The sequence below is a fragment of the Vidua macroura genome, chromosome 2, assembly GCF_024509145.1.
Source record: "Vidua macroura isolate BioBank_ID:100142 chromosome 2, ASM2450914v1, whole genome shotgun sequence".
NCBI lineage: Eukaryota > Metazoa > Chordata > Aves > Passeriformes > Viduidae > Vidua > Vidua macroura.
Window position 1 is genome coordinate 18,074,913 of NC_071572.1, and position 27,021 is coordinate 18,101,933.

General features: G+C 38.0%; 2 protein-coding genes across 7 annotated transcripts in view; one reads left to right on the top strand and one right to left on the bottom strand.

The window, feature by feature from the left end:
• The window catches only part of OFD1 (OFD1 centriole and centriolar satellite protein), a 29,158-nt gene extending 9,073 nt beyond the window's left edge, over positions 1-20,085 (bottom strand). For 2 of the 4 annotated variants that reach the window (XM_053970402.1, XM_053970400.1), the window contains exons 1-17: positions 20,055-20,085; positions 19,222-19,323; positions 17,165-17,365; positions 16,326-16,394; positions 16,213-16,240; positions 15,334-15,441; positions 14,415-14,551; positions 12,245-12,418; positions 10,214-10,320; positions 9,197-9,316; positions 6,772-6,845; positions 6,025-6,116; positions 5,691-5,880; positions 4,921-5,051; positions 4,440-4,551; positions 2,381-2,989; positions 1,107-1,239 (exon numbers count right to left, since the gene is read on the bottom strand). In XM_053970402.1, coding sequence (XP_053826377.1) covers positions 1,107-1,239; positions 2,381-2,989; positions 4,440-4,551; positions 4,921-5,051; positions 5,691-5,880; positions 6,025-6,116; positions 6,772-6,845; positions 9,197-9,316; positions 10,214-10,320; positions 12,245-12,418; positions 14,415-14,551; positions 15,334-15,441; positions 16,213-16,240; positions 16,326-16,394; positions 17,165-17,365; positions 19,222-19,317 — 2,381 coding nt within the window. In that variant the 5' untranslated portion in view covers positions 19,318-19,323; positions 20,055-20,085. Of the gene's footprint in view, positions 1-1,106; positions 1,240-2,380; positions 2,990-4,439; positions 4,552-4,920; positions 5,052-5,690; positions 5,881-6,024; positions 6,117-6,771; positions 6,846-9,196; positions 9,317-10,213; positions 10,321-12,244; positions 12,419-14,414; positions 14,552-15,333; positions 15,442-16,212; positions 16,241-16,325; positions 16,395-17,164; positions 17,366-19,221; positions 19,324-19,458; positions 19,518-20,054 lie in introns of those variants that run through there. The other 2 variants (XM_053970401.1, XM_053970403.1) reach the window with 2 other exon arrangements.
• Positions 19,635-25,846, top strand: TRAPPC2 (trafficking protein particle complex subunit 2). Of its 3 annotated transcripts, XM_053970426.1 has the most exons (5): positions 20,159-20,399; positions 20,501-20,611; positions 22,263-22,407; positions 23,492-23,577; positions 24,431-25,846. In XM_053970426.1, exons 2-5 carry the CDS (start codon positions 20,519-20,521, stop codon positions 24,527-24,529), a joined length of 423 nt encoding a protein of 140 aa, XP_053826401.1. In that variant the 5' UTR covers positions 20,159-20,399; positions 20,501-20,518; the 3' UTR covers positions 24,530-25,846. The 3 variants fall into 3 exon arrangements, 1 of the variants encoding a protein (XP_053826401.1); XR_008435716.1 differs by lacking the exon at positions 20,159-20,399 and adding an exon at positions 19,635-19,645 and having other exon boundaries at positions 22,263-23,577; XR_008435715.1 differs by lacking the exon at positions 20,159-20,399 and adding an exon at positions 19,669-20,024 and having other exon boundaries at positions 22,263-23,577.
• The last annotated feature ends 1,175 nt before the right edge of the window (positions 25,847-27,021 follow it).

The window sequence follows — 27,021 nt, forward strand, 5'->3', positions numbered from 1 at the left end:
AGGATTAGAGCATTTCCCCCTATCACATTAACATGCAGGTTAACATTCAACCTCCACTTTTTAAGGTCTGCCAGAGAAGTACAAAAAATCTGAGACATACCACAGAAAATGTGAATGGGTAGGGAAAGGAGACACAGCCTCAAGGGAATACTTAAAGGAAACTGACCTTACAGTACCTAAATATCTCAACAGCTCATTTTGAAGACAAAAACATAAAGGCTCTATCAAAATTCTAACCAGATAAGAGACCCTCTCTGCATTAAATGTGTGCTGAGACCTTGATAACAACAAAATAAGAAAGGCCTACAAATGCCTGCTAGAGCTGCCCCAGCACAAGCTGTCTTTCTTCAGCCATCAAATCAGGAATGATGGCTAGCAGGTTCAGGACAATACAGCTGTGTCTTCTGAGGAAAAAAATACTAAAAGTTAAATCCTAGAGCTGCTTCTGAAGACACATATTCAGGATTCTTAGTTTTGGAGAGTGGAGGCAACACTGGACATTAAGAACAGAAGAACCCTAGACATGGAAATAGGAGATACAGAGACGAAAGAGGAGCCATTTTAATGCAGCCTAATTTTGACACGTTATTAATTTACCTTAAAAAGATCTTTAAAAAACAAGAAAAGAGAAGACTTGTGCTACCCATCCCATTCCCACATGCAAAAGAGACTGGTAAATCCTACTTTGAAAACAGGCACGTGGACAAGCTCTTCAGAGAGAGAAAAGAAGTAATAAATTTAGCATTACAGCTTGTTAATGAATGAAGCGAGAATGTACGATTGCCTTGATTTAAATTCTCAAACAGGAAGCAGAAATTCAAATGCTTCAATTAGCAAAAGCTCATCAGTCAGGTCACAGATGTGAAAAATAGAGACACAATAAAGAGCCTTTGCTCAGAGCAAACCAAAGTGTTTCAGTTTTTTTATAACTAGGTTCCACTTGAGGCATGATATTTAAAATAGAAATTCTTATTCATCTTTAGAAAAGTTTTCACTTATAAAATCAATGGCTTGCTTGATTGGTAAAAACAGCTATCACTGTGAGCAATTAGATAAATGTTTCTTTAAAAAGCAGGTTAAAAATGTTTCATTGTAAACAATGTTACCTGGTTTTCTGACCATGACTGGATGGTGAGGAGGGAAGAGACTCAGAAGATGAAAGCAAACATGGCTTTGAAATAGGAGAAAGAACCTGGTCGACACTCTGCTGTGAAGAAGTAAGGGATGAGCTCTTGATGTCTGCAGAATAAAAATCCCACAATTTGTGTTAGCTATTTGTCCTACTATTTCTCAGACAAGGCTGGTTGTACAATACATGCATTATTGGTTCAATGTGCATGGAATTAGGAAGGAAAACAGTCAAATGCATGAGCTAATTTAAAGGAAAATCAAAAACTGAATAATCCTTTCACTTGCAGATTATGCAGTAAAACAGCTGTTGGATCTGCCAACTGTAAGTATTTTAGAAGAGGACATACTTCTTCCTTTCCTTCTCCAGAGACAGGTGTTGACAACTGAGCTGCACTTAACCGCACTTAACCTCACTTAAAGGAAAAAACAAATCTCAGACTCACATGCATGGTATCTTCTACCTCTTTAAATTTACCCTGAGTTATTCAGACTGGTATTTCCAACAACACCAAAAAGTTCCACAGAAGCTTCCAGAATGATTTAAGAGTTCTCTAGCAAAAACACCTGGTGCTTCAGCCATCTCTATCAGAAAAGAATAATATATATACACCAGTATAAAAGCACTCCTCAGAGGACTCGCGAGAGAGAAGTGACATCTCAGTGGGGAAGCAATCTAAGTGGGAGCTGACAAATCCTACTAACAGCACAGTTAGCATTGAAGCTAACCTTACATCCCATCACCCAGCTGCAGCAATTTTCCTACACTCCACACCACTCCATTTCTGTAACTCCTGCATCAGGTAATGCACTCCTTTATTATTTAATTCTTACCCCTCTCCAGAACCAGTCAGTTTAGAGCATTAAGCAAAGAACAGATCCAATTGAAAAAAAGAGATCTGCCATCCTGTAACTAGCATCTGAAGTAGTTACACTTAATAGCAAGTTTTGAATGAAACTCTGTATATCCTAAAGTTACAGCTGTAGGGATTTATATCATGTAGTCTTCTCTTGGAAGCTCCCTAAAGCATGTTTAACTTCCCTCAACATACTTCCCCAGTACTTGTTTCCAGGAAGAAGCAATACTCCAAGCAGCTGGTTTATTCTGTCTCCTGCAAAACTACATCTCCTGATTTCTCCTGCACCTTAGCAAATAACAAGTCAAACACTAACACTGCTAAATCTTTCTGTTCCCGAGCTCAAGAAAAAAAGTAAAACCCATGACTGCACCCCATTAACAATTGTGACTTACCATTTGGAGTTTTCTTGTTCTTGAGGTCTTTCTTCGGTTTGGAAATGGGAGTAGAAGAAAGGCGCCTTGAAGATGCTCCTCTGTGTGGTGGCGTGAAGGGAGTTTTAAAGATATCGACCTGCTCAGTTCTTTTGATGTGTTCATCACCTCTTGGACTGCTCAGAGGGGAATGTGGGCAGCTGGGATTATCCTCTAGCAGCTCCTGCTGGATAGTCAAAGGGTGTCTACTAAGAGGGCACTGCAGAATTACAGGAGGCTGCATCTTCCTTGGTGTTCTGCTTGCAGCTGCATTCAGCATGACTCTGTGTTGGTAATTCCTGTAGGCTTCTTCCAAGTACTCGGCCTCCTTTTCCAGCTCCCTCACCCTGGCCCGGGCCTGTGCGATGCACTCCAGGTCAGAGTCCGGGGAAGCGCTGCGTGGCTGCGGCTGCAGCTGACAGCCGGGCCCCGGCACGGCGCTGGCCGTCCCCAGCTCGGGCAGGAGCGGCTTCCTCGGGAACGCGCCATCCACGTAAATGTCGTGGGGCACCAGCCTGTCCCCAAGGAAGTCGAGGACGGAGCGGTCGACGAGCGATGGCTTTGGGTTGCGATATACCTCATTCTCCAGAGCTAAATGGTAGCAAGAGAAAATGAGTAACACTAAGAGAGAGAGGGAGACCCACAGCAAAGCAGAAATAGTAAAACGTGGCATTTAAATTCCAATTGGATCAAAATCATTCTTGTACGGAACTGGCTTACATTTTGAGAATTTAATAGTTTAATTGAAATTGATTTAAATGTATTTTTATTACATCTTCAAAGCTGCAAATTACCAAAATTATATTTTTAAATATATAATTCTTCCATGTAAAACCACTGTTAATTTAAAAAATAACATTGTAGAGTACATACTTATGTTTAAGTAAATACATAAACATGAAAACATTACCACTTTGGACATATTATATCTAATCATGCTGGTAAAGTCTAAGGAACACAGGGCATGCCACAGGTCTTAAAAGTTTCCCTTTATTTAAATCAAAAAATAATTTTGAAGAAAAACAACACAGCACACAGAAAATGTTTTGTTTTGTTTTTCATTAAAAGTACTCTAAAATTGTCAGTTAAACTGAATGTTTTGGGGCAGTCTGCTTCCAGGGACTTGCATGCTTCAACAAGCCCAAAAGACAAATATGATACTGTATCTTTCAGCAAATTTACAACATTGTTTTTATTCTACACAAATGGTTCTTCAATGACTTCATTAACTCTGATGTAAAATGAAGTTCCTACAGTACTTTCAGTCATTTAATTAAAATATATATTTACTAGTTTCATATAACAAATTTCCAATTCCAAATTGTACCAATATGTGTACCATAAATATACATGTAAGTCTAGTGAATAGTATAAAATGTAAAATATTGCACATACTGAACTATGAGACAACATATTGTTTGTAATGTGTAATTACTGCAGAATTGAATTCTATATTTTTACATTAAATACACATAGTAACCCTTTTATTTATAATACTTGATATTAACAAACTGACAGACATCTTTAAAAGAACATTTCTTCAGCAGACTGAATTCTTTATGTAAGTGCCCCTGTTTCTAATACGAGATAAGTTAAGCATAACTTAGGCAAAAGTTATTAGACTTGACTAAATCTGTTTAAGAGTTAGACTTAAATTCTGAGGTACAAAATAAAATTTCAAATTGATTATTTTTATTATGAACATTCAAGAATCAAAACATATTAAAACACAAGTTGCCTGCTGGAAAATGTTGTTTATGTTATCAGCAAACATTAATGTCCTTATACTGAGGAAAAACAGACAACAAAAATATGCAAATGCTCAGGAAGGAGTATTTTCCTTCCTCCTATAGGCTTGTTTTCTGAGAGGAGGTTGTATCGAGTCTCCTTTCTAAACTGGGCTTTAAATAGATTTTGATTTTAAACTTTAAAATCTACTGCCTGGTGATGTGTTAGTTCTACACAACTGCAGTTTTTTTAAGCTTCTGGAACTTCTTACACTTGTCCTTCATAAAGAACTGCTCTGGTGTAAGATACAAACCTGCTTGTGTTTGCTTCACTTGCAGTTTCAGTTCTTCAGCCAGCACATTTAACTTCCTGACAGTAGCTTCAGAGTCTAACAGTTGGGCCTTTAACTGGGCACAACGCTCAGTCTATAGAAAATCAAGAAAAAAACAAAACCCAGCATAATTCAAACAAGAAGAATAATCTCAACTGGTTGAATACTTGGTTTTTAAATGTTTTTCAGGTCCAGTCAGACCATATATACCTAGTATCCTACTGAAAGTCAGCACTGACAATTTGGTGACTCAGTAAGACTTACTTGGTAATGTTGGGTTTGTTTTGGTTTGGTTTTTTGGTGTGGTGATGCTTTGTTTTCTTTGGAGTTGTATACATAAAAATAAGCATAGTACAAACAGTCCTTGTAACTGCACGCCAAACGGCACACAGGCAGATGGGTAATTGTGAAAGAGATGACAGGAAGAAGAAAAGATTCAAATAATTTCAAAATAATAATTTACCTCACTTTGTAGCTGTTTTTCCAACATTTGCTTATGACTTTCAAATTCATCCAGCAGCAGCTTCTTAGAATGCTCCACTCTCCGCAGCTCCACTTGGCAAGCCAGGTACTCGGCCGAGGGCTGGGACAGCTCTGCCCCAAAAGGGAAACACCAGACACTCAGACAAAGAATAACAAGTGTGCACTTTTCTACACAATAATCCGTGAACATGTAAAGTTGATTTGGTTTTAGGAACATAACAAGGCTTGGCGCTCTTTTTCTTCTTCCTTTTACAAAGGACCAAAATCTTGTTGGTGTAGTCCTTTAAGAACTAGACCCAGACTATCCTACACTAGAAGCAAAATACATATCCTTATCTTACATAACTGCAATACATCTCTACACTCCTGTAATCTGAAATGCACATTAGAAATACTTTGTATTTATTACTGTAGTCAGGCAAGCACTTCAATAATAATGCCATGTTCTTTTACCATTATTAACCATACTAATGCGATGGTTAGAAATATTGCACTGCTTTTTTCAGAGGGTGAAAGGGATATCCTTCCAAATTACAGCTACCATTTAATTCAGAATTTCTCCCATACAGACATATAAAAGAAAACATACTTATGCCAAGGGCTGCTCAATTATATGCAAACACTAGCTTGAGCTTCATGCAAACTACTAGCAAACATAATACAAAGAAAGCATTTTAATGAAAATTTATTTCTAAACAAATACTTGTAGAGAAACATAAACAAGAAAATAACTAAATAATTCACACTGACTGTCTCGAAGATGCTGGTTCTCACTCCGAGTCTCATCCAACTGTTGCCTAAGTAGTTTATTCTGCACTTGGAGCTCCAATTTTTCCTCCTTTAGCAAAGGATAGTCTGATACCTCTTTCAGCTTTTCTGTCAACAACTGATTCTGTTTATTTACCAACAGAACCTGGGCCTTCACTGACTCCAAGTCCAGCTGCAGACAAAGAACAGTTTAGAAGCTTATGAACTGCTGTACTACTCAACAATTATTTTTATTTCACATTTTCATTTTTATTTGTAACATACCTGGACTGCACCAATTAGAAACAGGCTTCTTTAAATTCATATTTACAATTACCTCAAGTTCTTTGGTGCGTGATACAGCTTGCTTGAGTTCCTCCTTTTTTGAATTAACAGCAATGGCTTCTTCTTGCAAAAGCATAGCTTTCTCTGCAGGGAGGATTACAAATGCTGAATTAAAATTAGTAGAGTATTACAGTAAAAAACTGTATCAGCAGAAAACAGTTTTAAGCTGCTAAGCCCAAAATTCAATTTAATTTAAGACATAAACATGACTGAATGTCATACACATGCCTTCAAAATTGACTAAATCATGCTGTATATACTAATGTATACATATGCATATACACATTTAGAATTAAGTAAATCGAATTCCTCTGCCTGATGTATCATTTCTTACACATCTCTAACTTTAAAGTCTAACCCTGTTATCTGTTCTGTTCTCTTCCATGAGCTCCAATTAAACATTTTGTGCACAAAAGTTGTAGAAACTGGCAACTGTGCCAGGGTACAGTACCAGAGTTCAGTTAAAGCCTGAACGAGCCAGTAGGACTTCCAAAGGAAATGGGACACTGAAAAACCAGGAATGCTTTGCAGCCTCTGTGCAAAGCAGCAGTTTATGATTCCCACTGCATTCTGAACAGGAACAAGTCGCTGAACTGTCACTTGTTGAATGTTACCTGTGCTGACGGCTCTTCTGTCCCTTATACCACTGAACACCAGGACTGTTCACAAACAGTAGTGGTTTGGCAGTAAAAGCTCTAGAGATAAACAGGTACTTTATCAATCTCAGACAGATGCTTACCTTTATTTTTTTTCTCATCTTCAGTAACTTTATTGGTTCTGGCTATGTGTTCTTCTTTTAATTCAAGCTGGTATCTAGAAACAAAAAGGATTATGTACTCCCAAAGGATGTGTGCATACACATGCACAGGCATTTGTGCTAATTCCATTCTTTGCCAAACTAAACTACTTTCCCACAATTATTTATTAACAAAATTAACTACCACAGAGCCACCAAAATGGTTGGAAAGGGCCGTGCCAATCATCTCATTCAACCATCTCCTCAAAAAGCCAGACTATTGCCACCTGTACAGCAGGGCAGATGTGGCTCTTCCTAGCCAAGTCTTGAAAACCTCAAAGGACATACATTCATCATCTCCCTGGATGATCTGTACCAATGCTGCACTACTCTCGCAGTAGATTTTCTCTTTATGTCCAAGCTAAATCTCCCAAGCCACAACTTCCAGCCCCTTCCATATGAACTCAGAGGTCACATTTGAGAGTCCAACTCAAATGGACTATCCTGGCAGACTTCACCAAGCCCTTTCCAGTTTCTTCATGACTTTTTTGAACTAGGGAGCCCAAAACCGCGCATGGAATTCCCAGTATAGCTTTCCCCAGTACACCTTTCAAGGGACAATAAGTTCCCTCAGTCTGCTGGCCATGCTGCTTCTAATCTTACCCATCATACTGTTTTTCCTTATTTGTCAGAGCATGCTGCTGGCTCATAATCAACTTGGCATTCACTGTAACTCATCCATCTCCTCTTCAGAAATGCAGCTCCTCAATCAACTCCTTCTTCCTATTTATAAAACTTCATAGGGCTATTCTGCCCCAAGCGCTGAGCTTTGCCATTTTCCTTGTTAAAATTCCTAAGATTTGCACTGGCACAATTCCCAACCTTGTCAAAATCTGCCTTAACTGAAACTCTCATTCACTGTGGAAATGATTCCTCTTAATTAAGTCTCATGTTCAAAGGTGAGGATGCCCTGTGCCCTTATCCAGATGAAGGTGTTGGACAATAAGGGCCCCAGAACTGGCCCCAGGGATTCTCTGCACACCACCAGTCACCAGCCAGACAATGAGCACTGCCCAGGTAAACCACTATTCATAGCCCAGCAGTTATCCAACAGTGCCATTCCACTGAACTGGAATTTACAAGAGCTAAGAAAGCTCAGCATTCTACATGACTGGGACATAATTATAAATGGTTTCAGATATAGCCAAATCCATCCTCCTGCATTTCTGTGAATGGTCCAGACCACTCAGATCCTTCTCCCAACAATGACATTTAATGTTTACTGCAAAAATAAAAAGATTTATTTGCTAGCAAGCATCACTACTTCTGTATAAGAAACAGCAGTTCTTTAATACTTTTCATCAATGATTTGGGACAAAAGGACATGGGTTTTGTCTTTCTGAGCACCTGCAGCATGCCTTAAAATATCTTGTATGTTGATAAAATAAGCAAAGCAGCAGTTTATCCTTAAAATGCTTTGCTTCTCCTCCTGTCCTGAAAGGACTTTGCAACCACTATTTGCAGCTAGCTGTGAGTCAATTAGTTGCATTTCACTGTTCTCTAACAAAATCATCAAATGCTGAGGGATTATTTTTACCAAAACCTGCCATCAACACCTTTGCTCTTTAATTTAAAGACCTAAAAACACAGATAATACTGCTCACTGGCTTGCAATAAAAAGTAATGATTTATCAGTCACTTGTTTCAGCTTCCTAACTGAGACAGGCTCATGACATGCCAATAGCTCTTGTCTGCACTGAAGTATCGAGGAACCCTTCAAGTGACCAAGGTACTACAAGGAAGTACAATAGCAAAGTTAGGATATACCCACTGCAACAGTCCAAAAGAAATCACAGATGACTGCCAGTTCCTTAAGACCAGGTTCAAACAGAAGGTAACCAATAAGAGGGAGATCCATATCACAGAATCTCTCTTCAAAACTGGGAAGGGGTGAAGGTAAGAGCCAATTTGTCGGTATAATGGACTAGTATGTCTCTCACTCCTTTTCCAAGAGAACATCTCTTTAATGCTGATTTCCCCTTCATGCCTCTTCTGCATTCATAAAATGCTCAGTTCTTTTAACTGTGGTCAAAGGAAGTAATTAATACTGCTTCAGATCCTCTTGTCTAAATACACAAGCTAATGTCAGATGTCTTTTCCATATATTGACACAGAATTTAAACTACAGCAATAATATAGCCTATAACCAAAAGAGAATTATTTTCTATAGTAATAGAATTATTTTCTACAGTACTAGCAAATAGTTAAGCAGTAATGCAAAAGATTCAATCTCACTAAAACAAAAACATAAGTGCACATTTTCAAAGTCCTTGCTTTGCTACACTTTTCAAAATAAATCCTACAGAATGTATTATTCTGTTTTCATAGGAAATATTATGTGCCCTATAAGAGACAAAAAAAAAATTACTTTAAGAGTTCTGTCTTCAGCTTTTGGTCATATGTTTCCTCTATGTTCTTCACAGCAACCTCACGACGCCGAAGTGCATCTTCTATAGCTTTATTTTTCTCCTCCTGAACTTTCTGGGTGCTGAAATATCCAGAAATACACAGACAATGACCAGTTATAAGTCAAAGTTTTAGTCTGGGATTCTGTTTCTTTTTCACAATAACATTTATAGACATCAAAGGGCAATGTGCTTGTTTTGAATACTGCTGCAATTTGAAATCATAATCAGACTCTGTCATTGTAGTTCATTAAGAACATGGTGATGTGACACAAACTAAATTGCCCTATTTAAAATTCAGTACCAATCAATTATGCAGTTATCCCGCGTTAACCCTGGCTCTGTTTCCCACACCAAACACACTTCAGAGGAAAGAGCTGAATAGCTGGAATAGCTGAGCATGCTATTCTATCAGCACCCTCTACTGGGTTGATAAAAAACCCCAAGTTTTTGTTAGCAGGATACTCATTTCGCTACGAAAAACAGATGACAAAGTAACAACATTAAGTAGTATTGAAAATTTGGCCAAAAATTGATTAGTTACTTTTTTTTTTAATTTATCTAAAGAAAATGGACTGTATATAAGGACAAATAATAATAAAAAAAAATCAGCTTCAAAACATAGGGCTAATAAGGCAAAATATTCATGCATATCTCATGTGTGTTAGGGTTACATACTGTGCTGTTTGGAGGTTGGGTTTTTTTAAATTAAGCACTTGAAGTAAACATCTGGTTCCTTGCCTGCAAAGCCATGCTGAACTGTTTTGATTGGATGAGGTGGAATAGAAAAAAAATCAGAAACATCTTTTTGTATGGGGTATCCCTGCTAATAGAGACAGTATACAATACTGCTCAGAATGTAAAATTCTGGGATATATTCTCTATTTCAACATCACAGAAGCAGAAACAAAGCAGAAACATCTTGAGGCAAGTTTTGCAGAAGCATCATTCAGCATTGCACATATCCTTCAGCAACTTACATTTCAAATGCCTCCATCCTTTGCTTCAGTTCTGCCTCCCTGGTCCGTATGGCTTCAATATCTTTCAACAGACTTTGTCTCTGAGCATACACTTCCTTTGCTTCTATCTGAATCACAAAACATTATCCTTAGTTTTACTTCACCGCAAAACTTCATTTACTGTTTAACACGCTCAAACTTTGAAGGATCTTCTTCAGGGACTGACTGATCTTACTCCCATAAATACTATTTATAAAGTCATTAAATGAAATAACATCTGGAATCAATTTTAAGTATCTTTTTTTAATTCCCTTTCTACTTTCACTCAGAGTAAAAATGTTTTAGATGGAGTCACTTCCGCCTATCCATAAACATCCTTCCTTTAAGAAATAGCACTGATTAAAACTCAAGTAAAAGGGAAAAAAAAATTAAATTGCAGAATAAACATGTTCAAACACTTGACTTTTTTTTAATAAACAAGTTTTGTATGTTCTTCACAAAAATGTAGTTGAAGAAACAAATACCAAAACCCACTGATAAAACATGACTTAAAACTAAAACTGAGTAAACCAACAGCCTTTCAGTTTTTGCAGTTTAATTTACAGAACTCATAAAAAATTGTCAAAGGGATTCTCCAAGTGCTGAACATATTAACACTAAACCTCACATATCTTCCTCTTAATAAAAACGGCTTTTTTTGCCCTTAAGCACAAAAGACATTATTTCTCTCAAAAAAAAAAAAAAAGTCTAAGAAGAAAGTTATGGTTTTGCCATATGGACCTCTATATTAACTTTGAAAGCCATGTGCATTTGACAGTACTGACAGATTTAGCTGCTGCTCCTGGTACAAAAAATAGACCAGTTTCTCAAGCCACATATCCAAGACATAAAGCCATTATAGTGAAGGGTTAAATGACCAGACATCTTTAATGTAAATATACCTGAACTCTGTTTAAAGAATCCCCAGGTAAATGAAACAAAGTTCTCCACCAAGTGCGACAAGAGAAATCAAATATTTATACACAATACTTGATTGTTGATCTAGTCATTGGTAGGGTTTTTTTTTAATTACTGAATTAATTTCATGCCCACAGAAGCAGACTGTTAGTATAACATAGATGTTTTCTTGTCAGCTTCAATATACATAACCATGAAATAAATTCGTGGCATGGTGATAAAATGTTTAATATTATAGTAATTTATATAGAGACCTGCACAACTGTTTTGTTAACCAATACCACATCTTCTCAGGGAAAGAAACAAGACAAACAAACCATAATGCCACCACACCAAAGCAAAAATACAGTTAGCATTTGTGGATGACTATTATTTGGATATGAAGGCCTACTGCAGATAGCAGGGAGGTGGCAAGGCAAACAGGCAACAGAAGAGCAAACAAACTACTCTTTCAAAAACTGAGAAGCAGCAGCTTGAGATCGGGATAAGCAGTTGAGAACTACACACGAATTATTGTGTGCTGTAGTAACAGTTACTACCTGGGCAAAACACCAAGAGTTAACAGCCCAGAGGAGTAACTCATCAACACAAAAGTTGATCAACATGTTCAAAAAAATGAAAGGAGATGCTAGCTTACAGTAAAGATGGTAGCTATTCATAACATTTAATATATAAAAACAAAGAGAAGCAGTATAGCTGTACCATATGAGCTATTTATTCCATTTAGGTTAGAGTCTTCTGAGCAGCTAAAAGAACTTAATAGTGTAACTAAAAGCTATGTTTAACCTTCTGTGAAAAAAAACCCCAGTGATCTGGATTCAGCAAATTATTAAAACAGATTTAAAAGTATTTATTACATTTACATCCCAGCTTGCAGAACTGTTCCTTTTCCAGTCAAGTCTACTTAGATGTTTAACCATACTCATTCTTGCAGTTGCTAAATGCATTCCCGTATTTATAAGAACAAATGTGAATTCTACGTCTTCCCTAATCAGCCAAGATCTGAAGGTAAATCTCCCAAAGACAAAAGAACAGTCTAACCAACTCACTGAATCATTTTGCAATAGATTAGGAAAAAAATATTTGGAACTTTACCTCTTGTTGCCTTTGAAGCCTCTCAATAGCATTCTTTTCACGAGAAATCAAGGCTTCGGATTTTGCTTGATGTGTCTTCTCTAACTCATGGCGCAGCTCAGAGATTTCTTTCTCGGTCTGCACTTTCTCCTCCATTTTAATCTTTGCTATCTCAATTTCTTTAAAATGTTCAAGCTTTTACATAAAGGAGGAAGAGAGTTAAATAGGGCCATCTTCAAATCAAAAAAGACAATTCCTCCTAAGACAATTCAAAATTTCACCTTGAAATTCATGTTAGGAAATGATAAATTGATAATAAATAATTACCATGATAGAAGTATCTTAGCAGCACATACTATCTGCACATCTCACATAGTGCCAGTTTTTCATCTGGCAGCCCAAAGCAGATCTTACACAAAACTATCACCTTTAGAAAAGAGCAGAACAGAAGCCTATGAAGAAAAATGCACTGCAGGAGTGATACTATGCTTGGAATTAAGGAATGGCCACAGTCTTTTACTCTTCTTCCAACAGTCTTTATTCTTGTCCCTTTCCCAAAGAACCAGTTTTGACTAGTGATTCAAGAAATGGCAGAAACAGACCCACACCCTGAATTGCTCAGAAACCACAGTAATTCACCTGGACACAGAAGAAATGCCAGAAATGTAAAAAAATGCAAAACATGTAACTTCGTGTAAAGAGGTTTACAGACAAAGAAGTCCCAATTAACTAACTTCTAAGCACAACTGAAAAAAAGGAAATGCACACAAACAGGAAAGCATAAATCTTGCAACTGCACAGAAAAATCATTTAGGAACATGACTCCATACAGTGTGTGAAGGACAATATATGTGAGAACAAATGGGATTATAAAGAATTACAATTAAAATTTGGAAGAAAAATGAAAGCAAGCATACAAGACAAAAAATGTGAGGAAAAACTGAACAAAAGAATCAAAAGAGAATGACAGAAAAATTGTGAGAAAATATTAAAGAGTGGAAAAGGCACTGTAGGAATGTCTGATCAAGCAACTCAGGCCTGTGGGCACAAATTTTGTGAAAAAGAAATAGTGAGACAATACAGCATCACTTGTATATATATAAATTTGATTAGAAATGTCTTACAGTAATTCATATCATGTTGCAAAAGAATCAAGGTAAAGCTAATTGAATTTAGAAGAGATTCCCATCTCCTGTTTTACAACTGGCTTTCTTAAACTGATAAAAACTTAACAACACACAAATTAACATGTTTTACATACTGAAAAAGAGAGCCAGTTGGGGAATAAAGACAGAATGAAGATAAAAGAGAGGTTTAACTCTCCATCTTTCTACTTGTCTGGCTAAATAAATGATGACTACACTGAATGCCTATAAAAGTGTGTGGAAGAATTCTGATTATTAGATTTTCATTTTTATATCCCAATGAACGGTTGATCTTGACAGAAATTAATGAAAAATATATTGAAATGAAATGCGGTTGACTTACTTTTTTCTACCTAAATAAACTGATGATCTTGACTGAAATTTATGGAAAAGAAAAAATATGTATTTAAATAAAATGCAGTAAATTCTTTCTGCTCCATTTTTTAGACAGAAGGATTATCAAAGGATTATGTGACAAAATTTTAATCTTATTTCCAAAATGAAGGAAAATTCTCTAGAAGAGCTGTCTTCAATTATAGGAAGAGAGAAGGTTAGAAATTATTCATAATACTGACTTTAGTGTTTCTGTGCAATGTTTTGAAATAGAATGCAAATTCTCATCAGTATTAAAAATTAATTATTTGTCAAGCTACACAACAATAATTCACACCTCTCAGTTGCTATATACCATACTGATATTCAAGCATCAAAATCTTAACTGGGAAGGAAAATTAAAATTGTGGTATAAACATTTCTCCATAAGACAAATAGCAGATAAAATTTACCAAATTAAGACAACCAGAGTAAGCAAATGTTATGTTACAAATTAACATCAGAATAAAAAGCTTAACATTCTGTGCAGATTTAACAAAAAAGGGGGATGACAAATATACATGCTATATCATCAAATTAACAATAGATATTGGATTAGTCTTCTGTGATTGTTGTAACTACTATTTTTTTTCAATTTGCCTTAAGTATGAAAAGTTTACAATGTGTAAAGTCAAAATTAATGTCTCCCTCAAATTCATAAACCAGAGTTATACCTTTTGATGCATTTCTTCTTGAAGCTGCTTCTCTATTTCTTTTCTATATTCATTAAGTTTTACTTCTAAAGATTCATATTTCTGATGCAGAGGATAGGAGTCTGCAAACTGTTCATCAATCAGCTGAAGCTTCTCAGCTATAAAAAAAGCAACACATCCATCATAATTTAAAAACATTCGCTGCAGTTACCTTACCAAAGACTGCAGGAACCTCACTCTGCAGGACATGCTTCAGCTTATTCAAGCAGCACTATCCTAGAGAGACGTGTGTGGCACAAAAGCAGAGGCAGCACAGAAATGCCATTTATCTGCTTTATATATAGATATATATACATATATATATATACACATATATATGAATACAGCATATACCTAGGAGGAGGCACTTGGCTGTTTAGGCAGTATTTGTGGTATTACATACTCATTCCTCCTCTTTACCATGGGTGGACAAGAATTTCCTTTTGTATGCAACTTGTAGCTTTTTTTGTATTAATGTATTAATTGTGCAACCTTTAGCTTTTTTGTATTAATACATTAATAACAGCATGCATATTATACATTCAAGAACTCCCAGTCTATGCCTAACTTGCTCACAGAAAGAGGGCACACATTTACAATTCTGTTCTCCAGAACATATTTCAACACATAACATTTACAGTCCATTTGTCATAGGTCTTAGCTAAATGCCTAAGGAAACATATGAGCGATTTAAAAATAAATCCTATCCTGATTGTGCCTTATTTTAAGAAACTTTAGAAATTCCATGTTCTAGTGACAGACAGCGCAATTTACTCATTGCAACTTTAGGCTGCATTTGAGTAAGTAACAAAATAACACCATTCATTCAATATATATAAAGCCATAACATATACCAGAATGAAAATATCTGGGGAGAGTGGCTTGCACAGCTTGCACTTACCAAGAGACTCTCTGTAAGGAGGCACTGAGGTGGTCTGAGTTTCTGTGTTGTGAGTTTCCCTGTTTAGATGATGTTCGGTAAGTCCAATTAAAATTTGCATAAGGAAACCTAGCAAGATCCAACAGATGAGTTAGTTCTGATTTCATACCTAAATGGAATTTGAGCCCGTAATTAACAAAGCAATTTTCAATGTACAAGAAAAGAACAAGTATTTCAGTAAAAATCAATACTAGTGAACAATTATGGTTTTATTATAAGCATAATTCAGTCCATCTCAGTCAGCAAAACCTGTCCTTTTGCAACTTTTCCTCCAATCCATGTCTCTTGACTCCCAAGGTCAATTGAGAGTGTAGATTATTAGTACTTAATTATGAGGCCTTTAAGCAACAGGGGGTTTTGAAGATCAGGCTCCTTTACGTTATACAGTACAGCTGGGTTTTGTTATGCAGATACAAGAATTAGTTCTAATATAATACAATGGAAAACCAATTAAATCTGTAACTAGTTTTTGAAGTATATTTTGCAAGTTAATACAGTGTTATAAAGACAACCCAAAACCTGAGTTTTCCAAAGTAAGTATAAAAAGCCTCCAAAGAGCATTATACGTAATACCTGATTACAGATTTTTCTCATATTTCTAATGTACAAGTCATTTATTTTATAAGTAAATGTCAACAGTTAATCCACAAATACAAGTTGGATAATCCTGAAATATAACATTAATCATACTGGTGTACTGCAAGTTTCAAAACCCAACTAAATCCAAATGACTCCATACCAACACACATTTAAGAAATCTGCTTTTCTATTGCTCACATCTTAATAAAAATGAAGCTAACACAATTATCCCTGTCTGCATTACATGCAAACATTTTGTACCTTTATTCTCCTTCCGAGTTCCTGAAGTCTGTAAGAAAAAAAAGAAGTTTTAGCCAGTCTATTTTCATCACCACCGTAATTTAAGCTTCTTTTGAAAATCAAAATCACTTTACCAGTGATTTGTAAAGACTGGATTCTGGATTGATCCTCATTAATTGAAGAAAATCTTGCACAGTCCACAGCTATGGGGAAAAGAAAGATAAATTAGAAAAGGTTAACAAATTTAAAATAATTTCAAGTATGCAAATGGCATTATTTCACAGTTGTAAATGTTTTCTATTTGTGAAAGATCTATTTACTCCCCGTAAAATAATTTTCAGAGGCCTGCTCTTCTACATTTACTTATCTTCACTATTTCAGACATACAGCAGCCAGCATGTAGCTTCATCATCATCTGAAGCTGTGAAAAGAGTTTTGTTCTCTTCCCACTGTCAACACGTGCTTGCTACTTTCCTTGTCTGTTTTCTTGATTATCATCCAAATCAGATGAGCTCACTAACCCAAATGATTATTAATTACTCACCAGGTCAAGAAACTAATTTTCAGTTAGAAACAACTTCACCCTATCACACACTTACAGAGAAGCAAAGGAAAGGCAAGGACTGCCCTTTTCAGCCACACTTTGTAGTTAGAACAGCTTGAACTGACCAGGAGCCACATTTTCAGGGAATTGAATGGGCAAACAAACTTTTATCAGGTTCAGTTCCCAAGTGCTCTGCCACACAGACAGACTGGCTGCACCTCTCCAAAACAGCATCATTAGCTTATTGACAGTTTTAAGTATTCATGAAAATGACCCTGAATGACAGAATGTTTTGTGGAGATGATCAGAAGCTGTACTTATGTTTTTATTTCCTATCGCAAAAAATGATCTTTTCAGTTGTTAGAATATGACAACCTCCAAAGAACAAAGTTCCTAGACATCATGGAATAGGCAAAATATTGAACTTACCTTCTTCTTTTCTAATCCACTTTCTGGAAAGAAAACAGAAAGTGAATACTCATAGCCACATCTCTCTAGATGATCTGCCACCAAACTGTTGGAAGCAGTGATCAAAAGTGAACTGTCTTCACTTGGAACCATCTGTGGCTGAAGCTCTCCGCTCAAAATTGGGTGCATTAGCTCATGGATTAGCTGGTTTCGGAGCTGTGTCTGATACAGAAAAAAACCTCACTGCATTATCAGTTTAAAGGTTATTCAATGAGAGTTTTAATTTTTCAAAATCCAGAGGGAGCCTCATTTTACTTGTACAACCTACAAACAGAACAGGGCAGACTAATTTTGGCAAAATCTGGAAGTGCACTATGAACATCCTGCCCTTCGTCAAAACCCTCTAATGGTGGATACAATGAACTCTGACTTTCCCTCAAAATGTATCAAATGTAGGACTAAAAAGAAGCTCCCAGTAAAGAACTCACATAAACACCACTCTTGTACCATCATTTCCACATCACTGCTTTCCTGTTTTCCCTCCCTTTGACTTAAATAAAGCCTTCCTGATGTGGCCTCCATCTCAGGTGTTCTTGGAACCCTCATTGGTCCTCTTTTGAGTCTCATATCAAAAAGCTGCTCGTGCCATCACAAAAGTAGATGGCAAAATAAACAAAAAATTCAATGTCTTTAATATAAATTATTTTGTAGGGAAGCAAAACGTACTAACCAAAGAGACCTACAAGCACTAATAATAATTAAATGACATTTTAAAATTATTTATTTGCATTCTGTGAGTTACAATAGAGGGAAAAAAAATCAGATCTCCCTTCCATGAAAGAAAGAAGGAATTATTTTCATTATACAGTTATTCAAATTGTTTATACTGATTGTTTATAGGAAAAATCATGGCACAAGCAGTGTTTTTTAAGCTTTCAACAGCAGGTATGCAACAGTGACACAACTGAATAAAGAGGTGGTGTGTTACCAAAAATGTGACAAAATAATTACCAAAACTTAACAAAGCCAGGTCATCAGACTAGCCTGGTTTAGCATGGTTTTCAAGAGAAATTAGACTGACAACAATGTTCCAGAACTATGGAATATTCTGAGTTGGAAAGGATCATTGAGTCCAACTTTCAAACACAACTGAAAAAAAACTGTTTTCCTTATTAATTTCTGAACTCATCCAGTTTTAACCAACTTTAACACACGTGATGTTGCCTCAAAAACAACCAAGAACAGTGATTGTTTATGTATCTTATGTATATATATATATATATATATATATATATATATGTATGTATGTATGTATTGTGGCAAAGTGAAGGTGGAAAGCACCGGGCTAAATCCCTATCCCTAGTACAGAAAAGGAAGGCAGAAATAACTTTCTAGACAAGTTAAACAAAAGATCAGAAAAAAACAGAAAATCGACTTAAAGAGGAAGTAATCTGATAGAATATTAGTTAAGTCAAAAAAGAAATGGTTTGAGCATTGCAAGCTTGGTACGGAAATCAGTAATGCAAAAACAAATTGTCCTGAACAGGAAATTCTACCCTATAGGATTATCGATGATATTTTTGAAATATTGATCTTTTTTCCTGAATGAGCAGACTGGGACAAAACAGCTCAAACAGTTTTAAAATAGGATTGTAGTATTTTAGAAGTATTATTCATATAACATGCTTACTTATTATGGGTAATAAACACACCCTGTAACCTGAGAGATCTTTTCTTATTTTATATTCTAATTTATTGTTCTCTCTCCTGCTTTATGTCTTTTTTCAAGCATGGGTATTTTGGAAGACCTAAAGTAGGCTTTTAACCTTCCTGAAAAACACTCCGAGGCCAAGGCATAATGAACAGCCATTCTGTTTAGAGAGAACCTTGCAAATGGGGGGAAAATCCCCAAACACACCCCACCACCCCCTCCCCCCCCCCAAATACTAACGAAGTTGTGGCAAAAATAATACATCGTGGAGAGAGTGAGACACTTGTACTCGGCATGGCTTTTAGGGCTCTCGATGTTAAAGCAGCACAGAGGATCACAGGTAGCACCTGCTGAGAACAAAGCACACCTTAAGTGTGTCCAGTACGCCTCGGCTCTTAAAAGTCTGATACAGCCTTTTCCGCAGTTCCTCTTGGGACAGTGTCTCCCTTTCAACCGATGCCATCCTGACCTACAACACCGAAACAAAACGGGGCATTACTGACTCGCAGCTCGACCCGCAGCCAGCGAGACGCCGAGCGCTCCGGCCGCCCCCGCCTCCCCTCAGCCCGCTCGGGCTTCCCCGGGGCAGCCTCCCGCTACCCACGGGAGAGCGCCGGGGCCGGGAGCAGGGCTGGGAGCGCGGCGGGGCAGGGCAGGGCCGCTGCGGGCTACGGGCGCGGCGGCGGCGGCGGCCGAGCCGTGACGGTGGCGCCGGATGGGGCGGGCGCGGCGCGGCGCTTCCGGCGGCCGCGGGCTGGGCGGGCGGCGGACGGGGCGCGCCGCGCCGCAGGGTAGGCGGCGGGCCCGGGCGGGACCCTGCGGGCTGGGCCCCTTCTCCCTCCCGCCTCCCTCTCCCCCTGTGCCGCGGGCCCCTAGGGGATAGTAGCCCTGCGGAGTCCGGGCCTTCTCTCGGGGAGGCTGGGGGGCGGCGGGACGGGTCGGCCTTTCCGGGCACCTCTGGAGTGCCCGGGGACGGAGCCGTGGGATTGTCCCACGGCCGCCGTGTGCCAGGGAAGAGGCGCCCGCCGCCTGCCCCGCTTCCCCTTCTGCTGCCTGTGAGCAGGGCCCGGGGGGAGACAGGCGAGGAGGTTCCTCGGCGGCGGCTGCTGCGCGTTATGGCCTGGGATCGCTGTGTCTGGGTGACTCGGGCTCCCGGGGGGTAAATCATCGGTGAGCGGGACAGGAGTTGGTTTTAGGTACCTAGGTTCACTTCCAGGTCCACTTTCCAAGGATATTCTCTGGCTTCCCCAGAATCTGTCAGGCTGGGATGGAACACAGGCTTCTGGGCCAGCCTGCTCAAGCAGGGAGCACAGAACACAGGATTGTGTTGAGACGGTTCTGGAAGAACTCCAACCTCTCTGGGCAGTCTGTACCAGTGCTCAGTCGCATGCACAAGAATTAAGTTCTTCCTCGTGTCCAGGTGGAACATCCAGGGCATCAGTTTCTGCCCGTTGTTTCTCATCCTGGTGGGTGGCTGCACCAAGAAGAGCTCGGCACCATCCTCTTGATGTGCATACCTAGATGTTTATCTCTCTTCAGCGTCTGGTAAATGTGAATAGGAGCATATTGGCTGATTTTTAGGAGCTCTTCTACATGGATTAAGAGTTTGTTTATAGACTTATCAGGATTTTTGTGTTTTCTTGTAGGGAGCATTGTTTTGAAGAATGTCTGGAAGTTTCTACTTCGTGATAGTTGGTCATCATGATAATCCCATATTTGAAATGGAGTTTCTGCCTCCTGGAAAAGTAGAGTCAAAGGTGTGGTTTTTCCCTCTGTGACACTCTTGTGATTCTTTTATAATTTTACAGTGTATTAGAGGCATGACCAGCATTGTTGTTAAAAGAAGTATCTATTGTTTTCTGGGGTTTATGGAACAGAAATTTTGTCATAGGGAATAGAACTCTGGATTTTCCAAGTCTCTTAAAAAATCTTTGCCAGATTATACTAGTTCTTCACAAAACACACCTTCCTTATATATTCCCTGCTGTATGTTATAGAATATATATCTTAGTTTTGCTTTGGTAGTTTCTCTTATTGTGCAGAGGTTTTATAATAGCTGTTCATTGTTTAATGCCACTTACTTTTAAGACATTTATATAGTAATAAGGTAAAGTAAGAAACATGAATTTGAAAGCTCTATTCAGTCCTTTATTCTTTATGCTATAAAATACTTAATGAGTACGATTGCATTTATCACGTTTTCAAAGTCTTTATCAATAGAAGTTTTTAGCTTTCCTTACTTAAAAGCAAGTATGACTGATGAAGATGATTAAAAAAATAGGTATTGTTTCCAGTGGGAAAAGAACAAATCTATCTGTAAGTGGCATTACATCAAAGAAAAAAATAGACTTCAGAATAAAAGGGCATGTATCTGTGAGTGTATCCAAAAATGGAAGTATATTGCTGTCACTGATTGGAACTGCATGGCATCACCTGTATTTTGAACTAATGGCCCATAAAAGATCATAAATAAAGCTACTTGGACTAGACCTTGTGTGAGAATGTGTAAAAGCTCATTGCAGGGAAAACCTGAGAGGTGAGAGTGGCAGTAACAGCATCCCGTTACTATGAGAAACAGTACAAAACTACTTATTCTTCCAGGCTAATAAAAGCTTCCAGTGTGGTTTTGTCCTGTATCGCTTCTTGGCAGATGTCCTCTGGTGTTCTAGGTTGCCTACAAATTACACAGGCCAAACACTATGATCTCATGTTTATTATAGGAAGAGATGCAGTTAAAATCTGCAGGCATATATTTAATACTCGTTGCAGAATGTTTTTCTGCACTAGGTTTTAGAAAAAAGAAGACCCCAAAACAATCCTGTTTCTAGGTAAACAACATGAGCAAAGCAGAATCTTTAGGTGATTTTATCAGCATACCTGCCCTCTGTGTTTCTGCTTTCCACATCTGTCCCCCAGCTTTTACACATTGTAACCTATGAGTCAGTTTTTGCCAAATTTGACTGAAATGTTTTAGTCCAGAAAATGCTACATTTTATGTATGCTATGTAAATATCACAAAAACAGATGTCTGGAAAGAACAGAAAAAGACATATGAGGGCCTCTGTTGTGGAATAAATTAGCAGTGGGAGTTTGCCCATCAGTAAACAAAAGAATTTATGCTTCAGTTCATTCCTGAGGTGTAATACAGGCTTTACTGATTTAGTTGCTCTCAGGATTGGTTTTGTGATGATCTTTTTATTATGATCTCTTTTCTGCCTTGAAATCAAATATCATGAAAACATATGCTAGTTTCATTTAATTACAGGATGGCACATGTGACAGAAAAGCAGGGTATATGTAACATTATGTAACTTGAACACTGGTTCTGTAGCAACTTGAGCAAATGATTGTTTATATTTCATTCCTTTCACTGAATTACTAATCTGCTGTCTTCTGGAAATGCATTAGGATGATCATCGCCATCTCAACCAGTTCATTGCCCATGCTGCTCTTGACCTCGTAGATGAGAACATGTGGCTTTCTAACAACATGTATTTGAAGACTGTGGACAAGTTTAATGAATGGTTTGTTTCTGCTTTTGTCACAGCTGGACATATCCTTCCCTATTCTCTTTCCTTATATTTATGTATGAAAAGCCTTTTTCCAGAAAGAGGTAAGTTAGATAAAGTAAGTTTGGAACAGATTTCTCTGGCTATTTGCTATTATTGTTAGAGTCATCAGCTTCAGGAAAAACTATATTGGGAGGCACAGCAGATGGGAACAATTGGAAAGATGGATTATTACCTTTGTAGGAGCCAAAATAGCATCTTGAAATGTGGTACATGGAGTAAAGAGCTATGAGAGGCTCTGAGCAAGCTTTTATGATTGTCCCCACCTTGCTGGAGAGGAGATGTTGCAGTGAACATGCCTGGTGTCAGTCACTCTAATGGTGAAAGTGCAGTGAGGCTTGATACTATGTACAGGTAGTCCTAGAACTGTTTGTTGAGAAACATTTGTTACACATGGCAAGTAACATTGAATGACATTTTAACTTTAGGAGTACATGGCTGAAGTGCAGGGGGCATCATCCATGTTCAGAATTACATTGTTTTAAAAAAGAAACCTTGGATGGAGAGGTGATTTTTTTTCAAATAGGGAGATGTTAAAATATAAAGGTAATGCTTTCCAAATTTCATTGCTTCAATGTGGAGACCCTGGGGGGCATCCCTTGGGTTGGGGAAACAGAAGAAGCTTCCCTCAAAAAGCCGATAAGCCCCTTGGCTCCTTCCCCTGTTCCTGTGTCAGTTCCTGTGTCCCTGAGCCACTCCTTCCCTATTCCCTGATTGGCCCTTATCTTTGTACTGCCCCAAGACCAGGGTCACCCCGGGCCCTTTGAGACAGAGAAACCTGCACCCTCCATGTGTGTGTGCCTGGGACTCTGAACATCTCACTGTGTGGCTGAATTAAACATCTGTGGATTCCATGCAAAGGCCCTTTCTGCTTCTTTACCCTGGACTTTACTAGCAGCTATTCAGGCTGCAACACTTCAATTAATTTTTAAATGCTTCCTCCTATGAGTCACTGCTATTTCATGTATAGCTAAGCATTTTAGATATACATTGAATCAGGTGTAAATGCTTATCTCAGGATATTGTCTCTTTTCTTTGTGAAAGTTTTATTCTCCTTAATTATTGTACATATGAGATTTATAATGCTTCATGATGTAAGGCAAGAAGATGGAATTAAGAACTTCTTTACTGATGTATATGAGTTGTATATAAAGGTAAGAAGTCATTTTTTATGGTCCTGCTGCACTACTTTTAAGCATGTTCTGCTGTTTGTGCTCAGGCACAGCTGTATTAGCATGTTTTCTCTTGGGCACCTGTATAAGCATCTGTGCAGTCCACATCAGCCAGAGCTGGTAATGTGTGACACAAAGGCTGTATTTTCCATTAAAGAGAATAGATTTTTTTTAAATTGTTATAAACTGTGCTCTTTTAGACTTCACTTTAGTCCACTGAATTTTTTTGTAGAATAGATTAGAATGGTTTGGGTACGAAGGGACTTTAAAAACCATCTAGTTACAACTTCCCTACCATAGGCAGGGACACCTTCCACTAAGTCAGATTGGTCAAAGCCCCATCCAGCCTCCAGGTTGAACAACTCCAGGGGTGAGGCATCAACAGCTTCTCTGGGCAACCGAAAACTTGTGGGGCAACTTCTTGTGAAGCATTTTCTAGTAGTTTGGTATTATTAATGATGATAATGAAAGGACTGTTCTACAGTGCCCGGTAGCTTTGCTCTTGGAACACATAGTCCTTGTTCTCAAATCCTGGTGGTACTTCCACTAGCCAGGGTCATGGCAAATAGTCATGGGAAACATCACCATCTCAGCCTCCCACAGGCACTCAAATGATCCTAATTTCCACCAGTGTGATGGGTTTGTTCGAGGAGCTGGTGCAAGGGGATGGGTCTGTATGGGGAGAATGCAAGGGCCTGGAAAGCAAGGACTCTTTAGGGGGTCTGTGCTCTTAGTAGAACTAAATAGGCTGGAAGCTAGTAGTAGATGTCACCTGAAGTGACATTTTCCAGGGCTGGGCATTGTGCTTATTGATACACATTTGTTCTTTCCCCAGTTTGCAATGAATCCATTTTATGAACTCAATACTCCTATTCGATCCACTGCCTTTGAAAGGAAAGTCCAGTTCCTTGGGAAGAAACACCTTTTAAGCTGAATAAATAAATCTCCTGAGTGAGTGCTTTTTCCCTGCTTTCCTGATTGTTTGAACTGTACTTCGTCTGGTTAGTCCCCTGCATGTTTTGTATTCATCTTCTGAAGACTAATCGGATGCTGAAGCAGCTTTTTCTTTTGCTGATATAGATAAGAACAGCCAAGCTTCTCTGGTTAAAAAGGTTTATCTCGAGAAGTTTCCTTTTATGTGATATGAAAATGAAGTTTTAAACTGTCAGAGGCTGCAGAGGTACAAAAGAAAAAACTGGGACATTATGTGTTAATGCATATGCAAAGTGTAAGCCTCTGACATAGGGTGGGAGGAAATCAGACCTAAATGCAAAAGTTGTCACCAGTCATCTGGTTTAATATGAGCAAAAGGGAATTCTTGACTGTTTGGCCTAAGTGCTTAATTTTATTACAAACTTCCCTAGTTGTATTCCTTCAGTAGAGAACTCACTCTGCAGACTAACTAGACTAACATTACACACTGTGGTAGTAAATCAAGCCTTTATTTATTAATGTGTAATTGTATGTATATAAAGTACTCAATAAAAAATGGATAGATCAGAAAAGCTGTCTCCAGTACTTCAAGAAATTTTGAGGAAAACCCCTTAAGTTTAAAAGTGTGTACTTTCAAATTTTCTATGCATTTAGTGCAATACACATTTAGCTGCAGTGTTGCATCAATGAAAGAAGTAGACCAGATCAGCCAGATCTGCTCTGACATTAATTCTAATTCACACATGAAAAAAAACCCAAACTAAATTTACATGTTTAAACCCATGGGTTTTTTTTTTCCATTATTTCTGCAACTGCTGAAGCTTTCTTTTTGTAAATTAGTTTAGAGGAGGATCTTTGAACCATGAAACTGTATTTGGTGACGTTTCAGAAAGGCATTATTTGGCCTGGCTCCTATTCCATTGCAAAATCTTTTAGGAACCATTTTGCAAAACTTAACATCATTCCAAACCAGTAATTTTTAAATAGATCATTTGGCATATATATACACCTAATGCTTTGCTTGGGATTAAAATCTTAAGTATTCTGTTTCTTTATGCAGCAAATCTGCATAAGCTATCTTGTACTTTTTTTTTCAATGTCTGAAAAGCAATTTCCAAAGGAAGTGGCATGCTGTTCTAAGAAGTATTTCGCATAGTCTGTATAATTAAGGGTACCACGTGTGTATGTGCTGTAAGTCAGTCATTATTTCTGCACTTACTGCTAAGCTGTCACTGTAAAATGTTCCATGAGAAAAAAGAACATGATAAAGAGGTTGCAATATTTACCTTAAATAAAACATGAAGTCTTGTAGTATGGATGCCTGTTGAGTATACTTGAAGTGATTTAGAAGAAAACTAGATAACCACAGTAACAGTATACCTGGTGGGGTAGCCAGTGAAAATGGGAGTATCTGTCTTTGCATACAAACTGCATTGTACAGCACTTTAATAATGTCATGTAATTTTATATAAATCAACTTTTTTTTTTTTTTGTATATATGGAAATAACAAACACACTTGAGGTAAAGCATTCTTGATCATGTGATAAGGAGCCACTGAGCTGCAGTTTTCTACCTCCTCCCCTGTAGCATGATGGCTAGAAAAATCCTAACAGTTAAGATTCACTGAGGAAATACTTTAATTAAATTATCATCTACTTAGCAGGAAGAAAAGGCTTGGCAAATATGAAGGATTAGTGCTAACAGTTTCTACTGCTTTTAGAAGCTACATTTTTTTAAAACTGCATTTGCTGCTGCAGTAGGACATTAAGTAAAATGAAAGCATTTTCTTTCTTGCCTGATTTCTGAAGGCAGTTAGCCAAATGGTGCCGGTTCTTATGCCTCCCCTACATCTTTCCCTTTTTCCTCTGAATATAGGAGTTGTAGATGGGAAATGCAGACTCAGGTCCACCTAGGCTTTATGAAAACAGGTTGTTACCGGCCACAGGAATGGAAGAATTATGTCCTAACTTATCACCTTTGTCCTGGAATTTGTGGTTCAGGAGCATTGTCTTGTGACAGAAATCTGAAGGCCTTGGCAAGGTAGCTGCAAGTTCTCTGTACATGGACAAATACTTGTTTATGCTTTAGTTTGTGACTTTTCACAGTCAGCTGAAAGACCGCTAGCTGAAGTGATGCATAAAAATTATCTTGTGGTCAACTAAAGTCACAAATCTGCTTTAGGCCTGAAGGCTGCAGTTCCAGCATGCTTGAGTGAACAGTTTCTCAGTGAAGAGACACCTCCTTTGCAAGGATTATGTTCCTACCCTCTCAGGGGCTTAAGAGTACAAGAAAACAGAGATCATCTGCATTATGCAGTAAAGGCAATAAAAAGTTTATGAGTTAAAGGGACTAGAATTACCCTAAGTCATTCAAAAATCAAGCATAAGGAGATGAGAACATTAGCACAAGCTAGCATCAATCAACCAACCTTAGTAACTCTGGGCTGGAAATGCAACTCAGACTCCACTTTCTACAAGGTTCTATTACTGTTT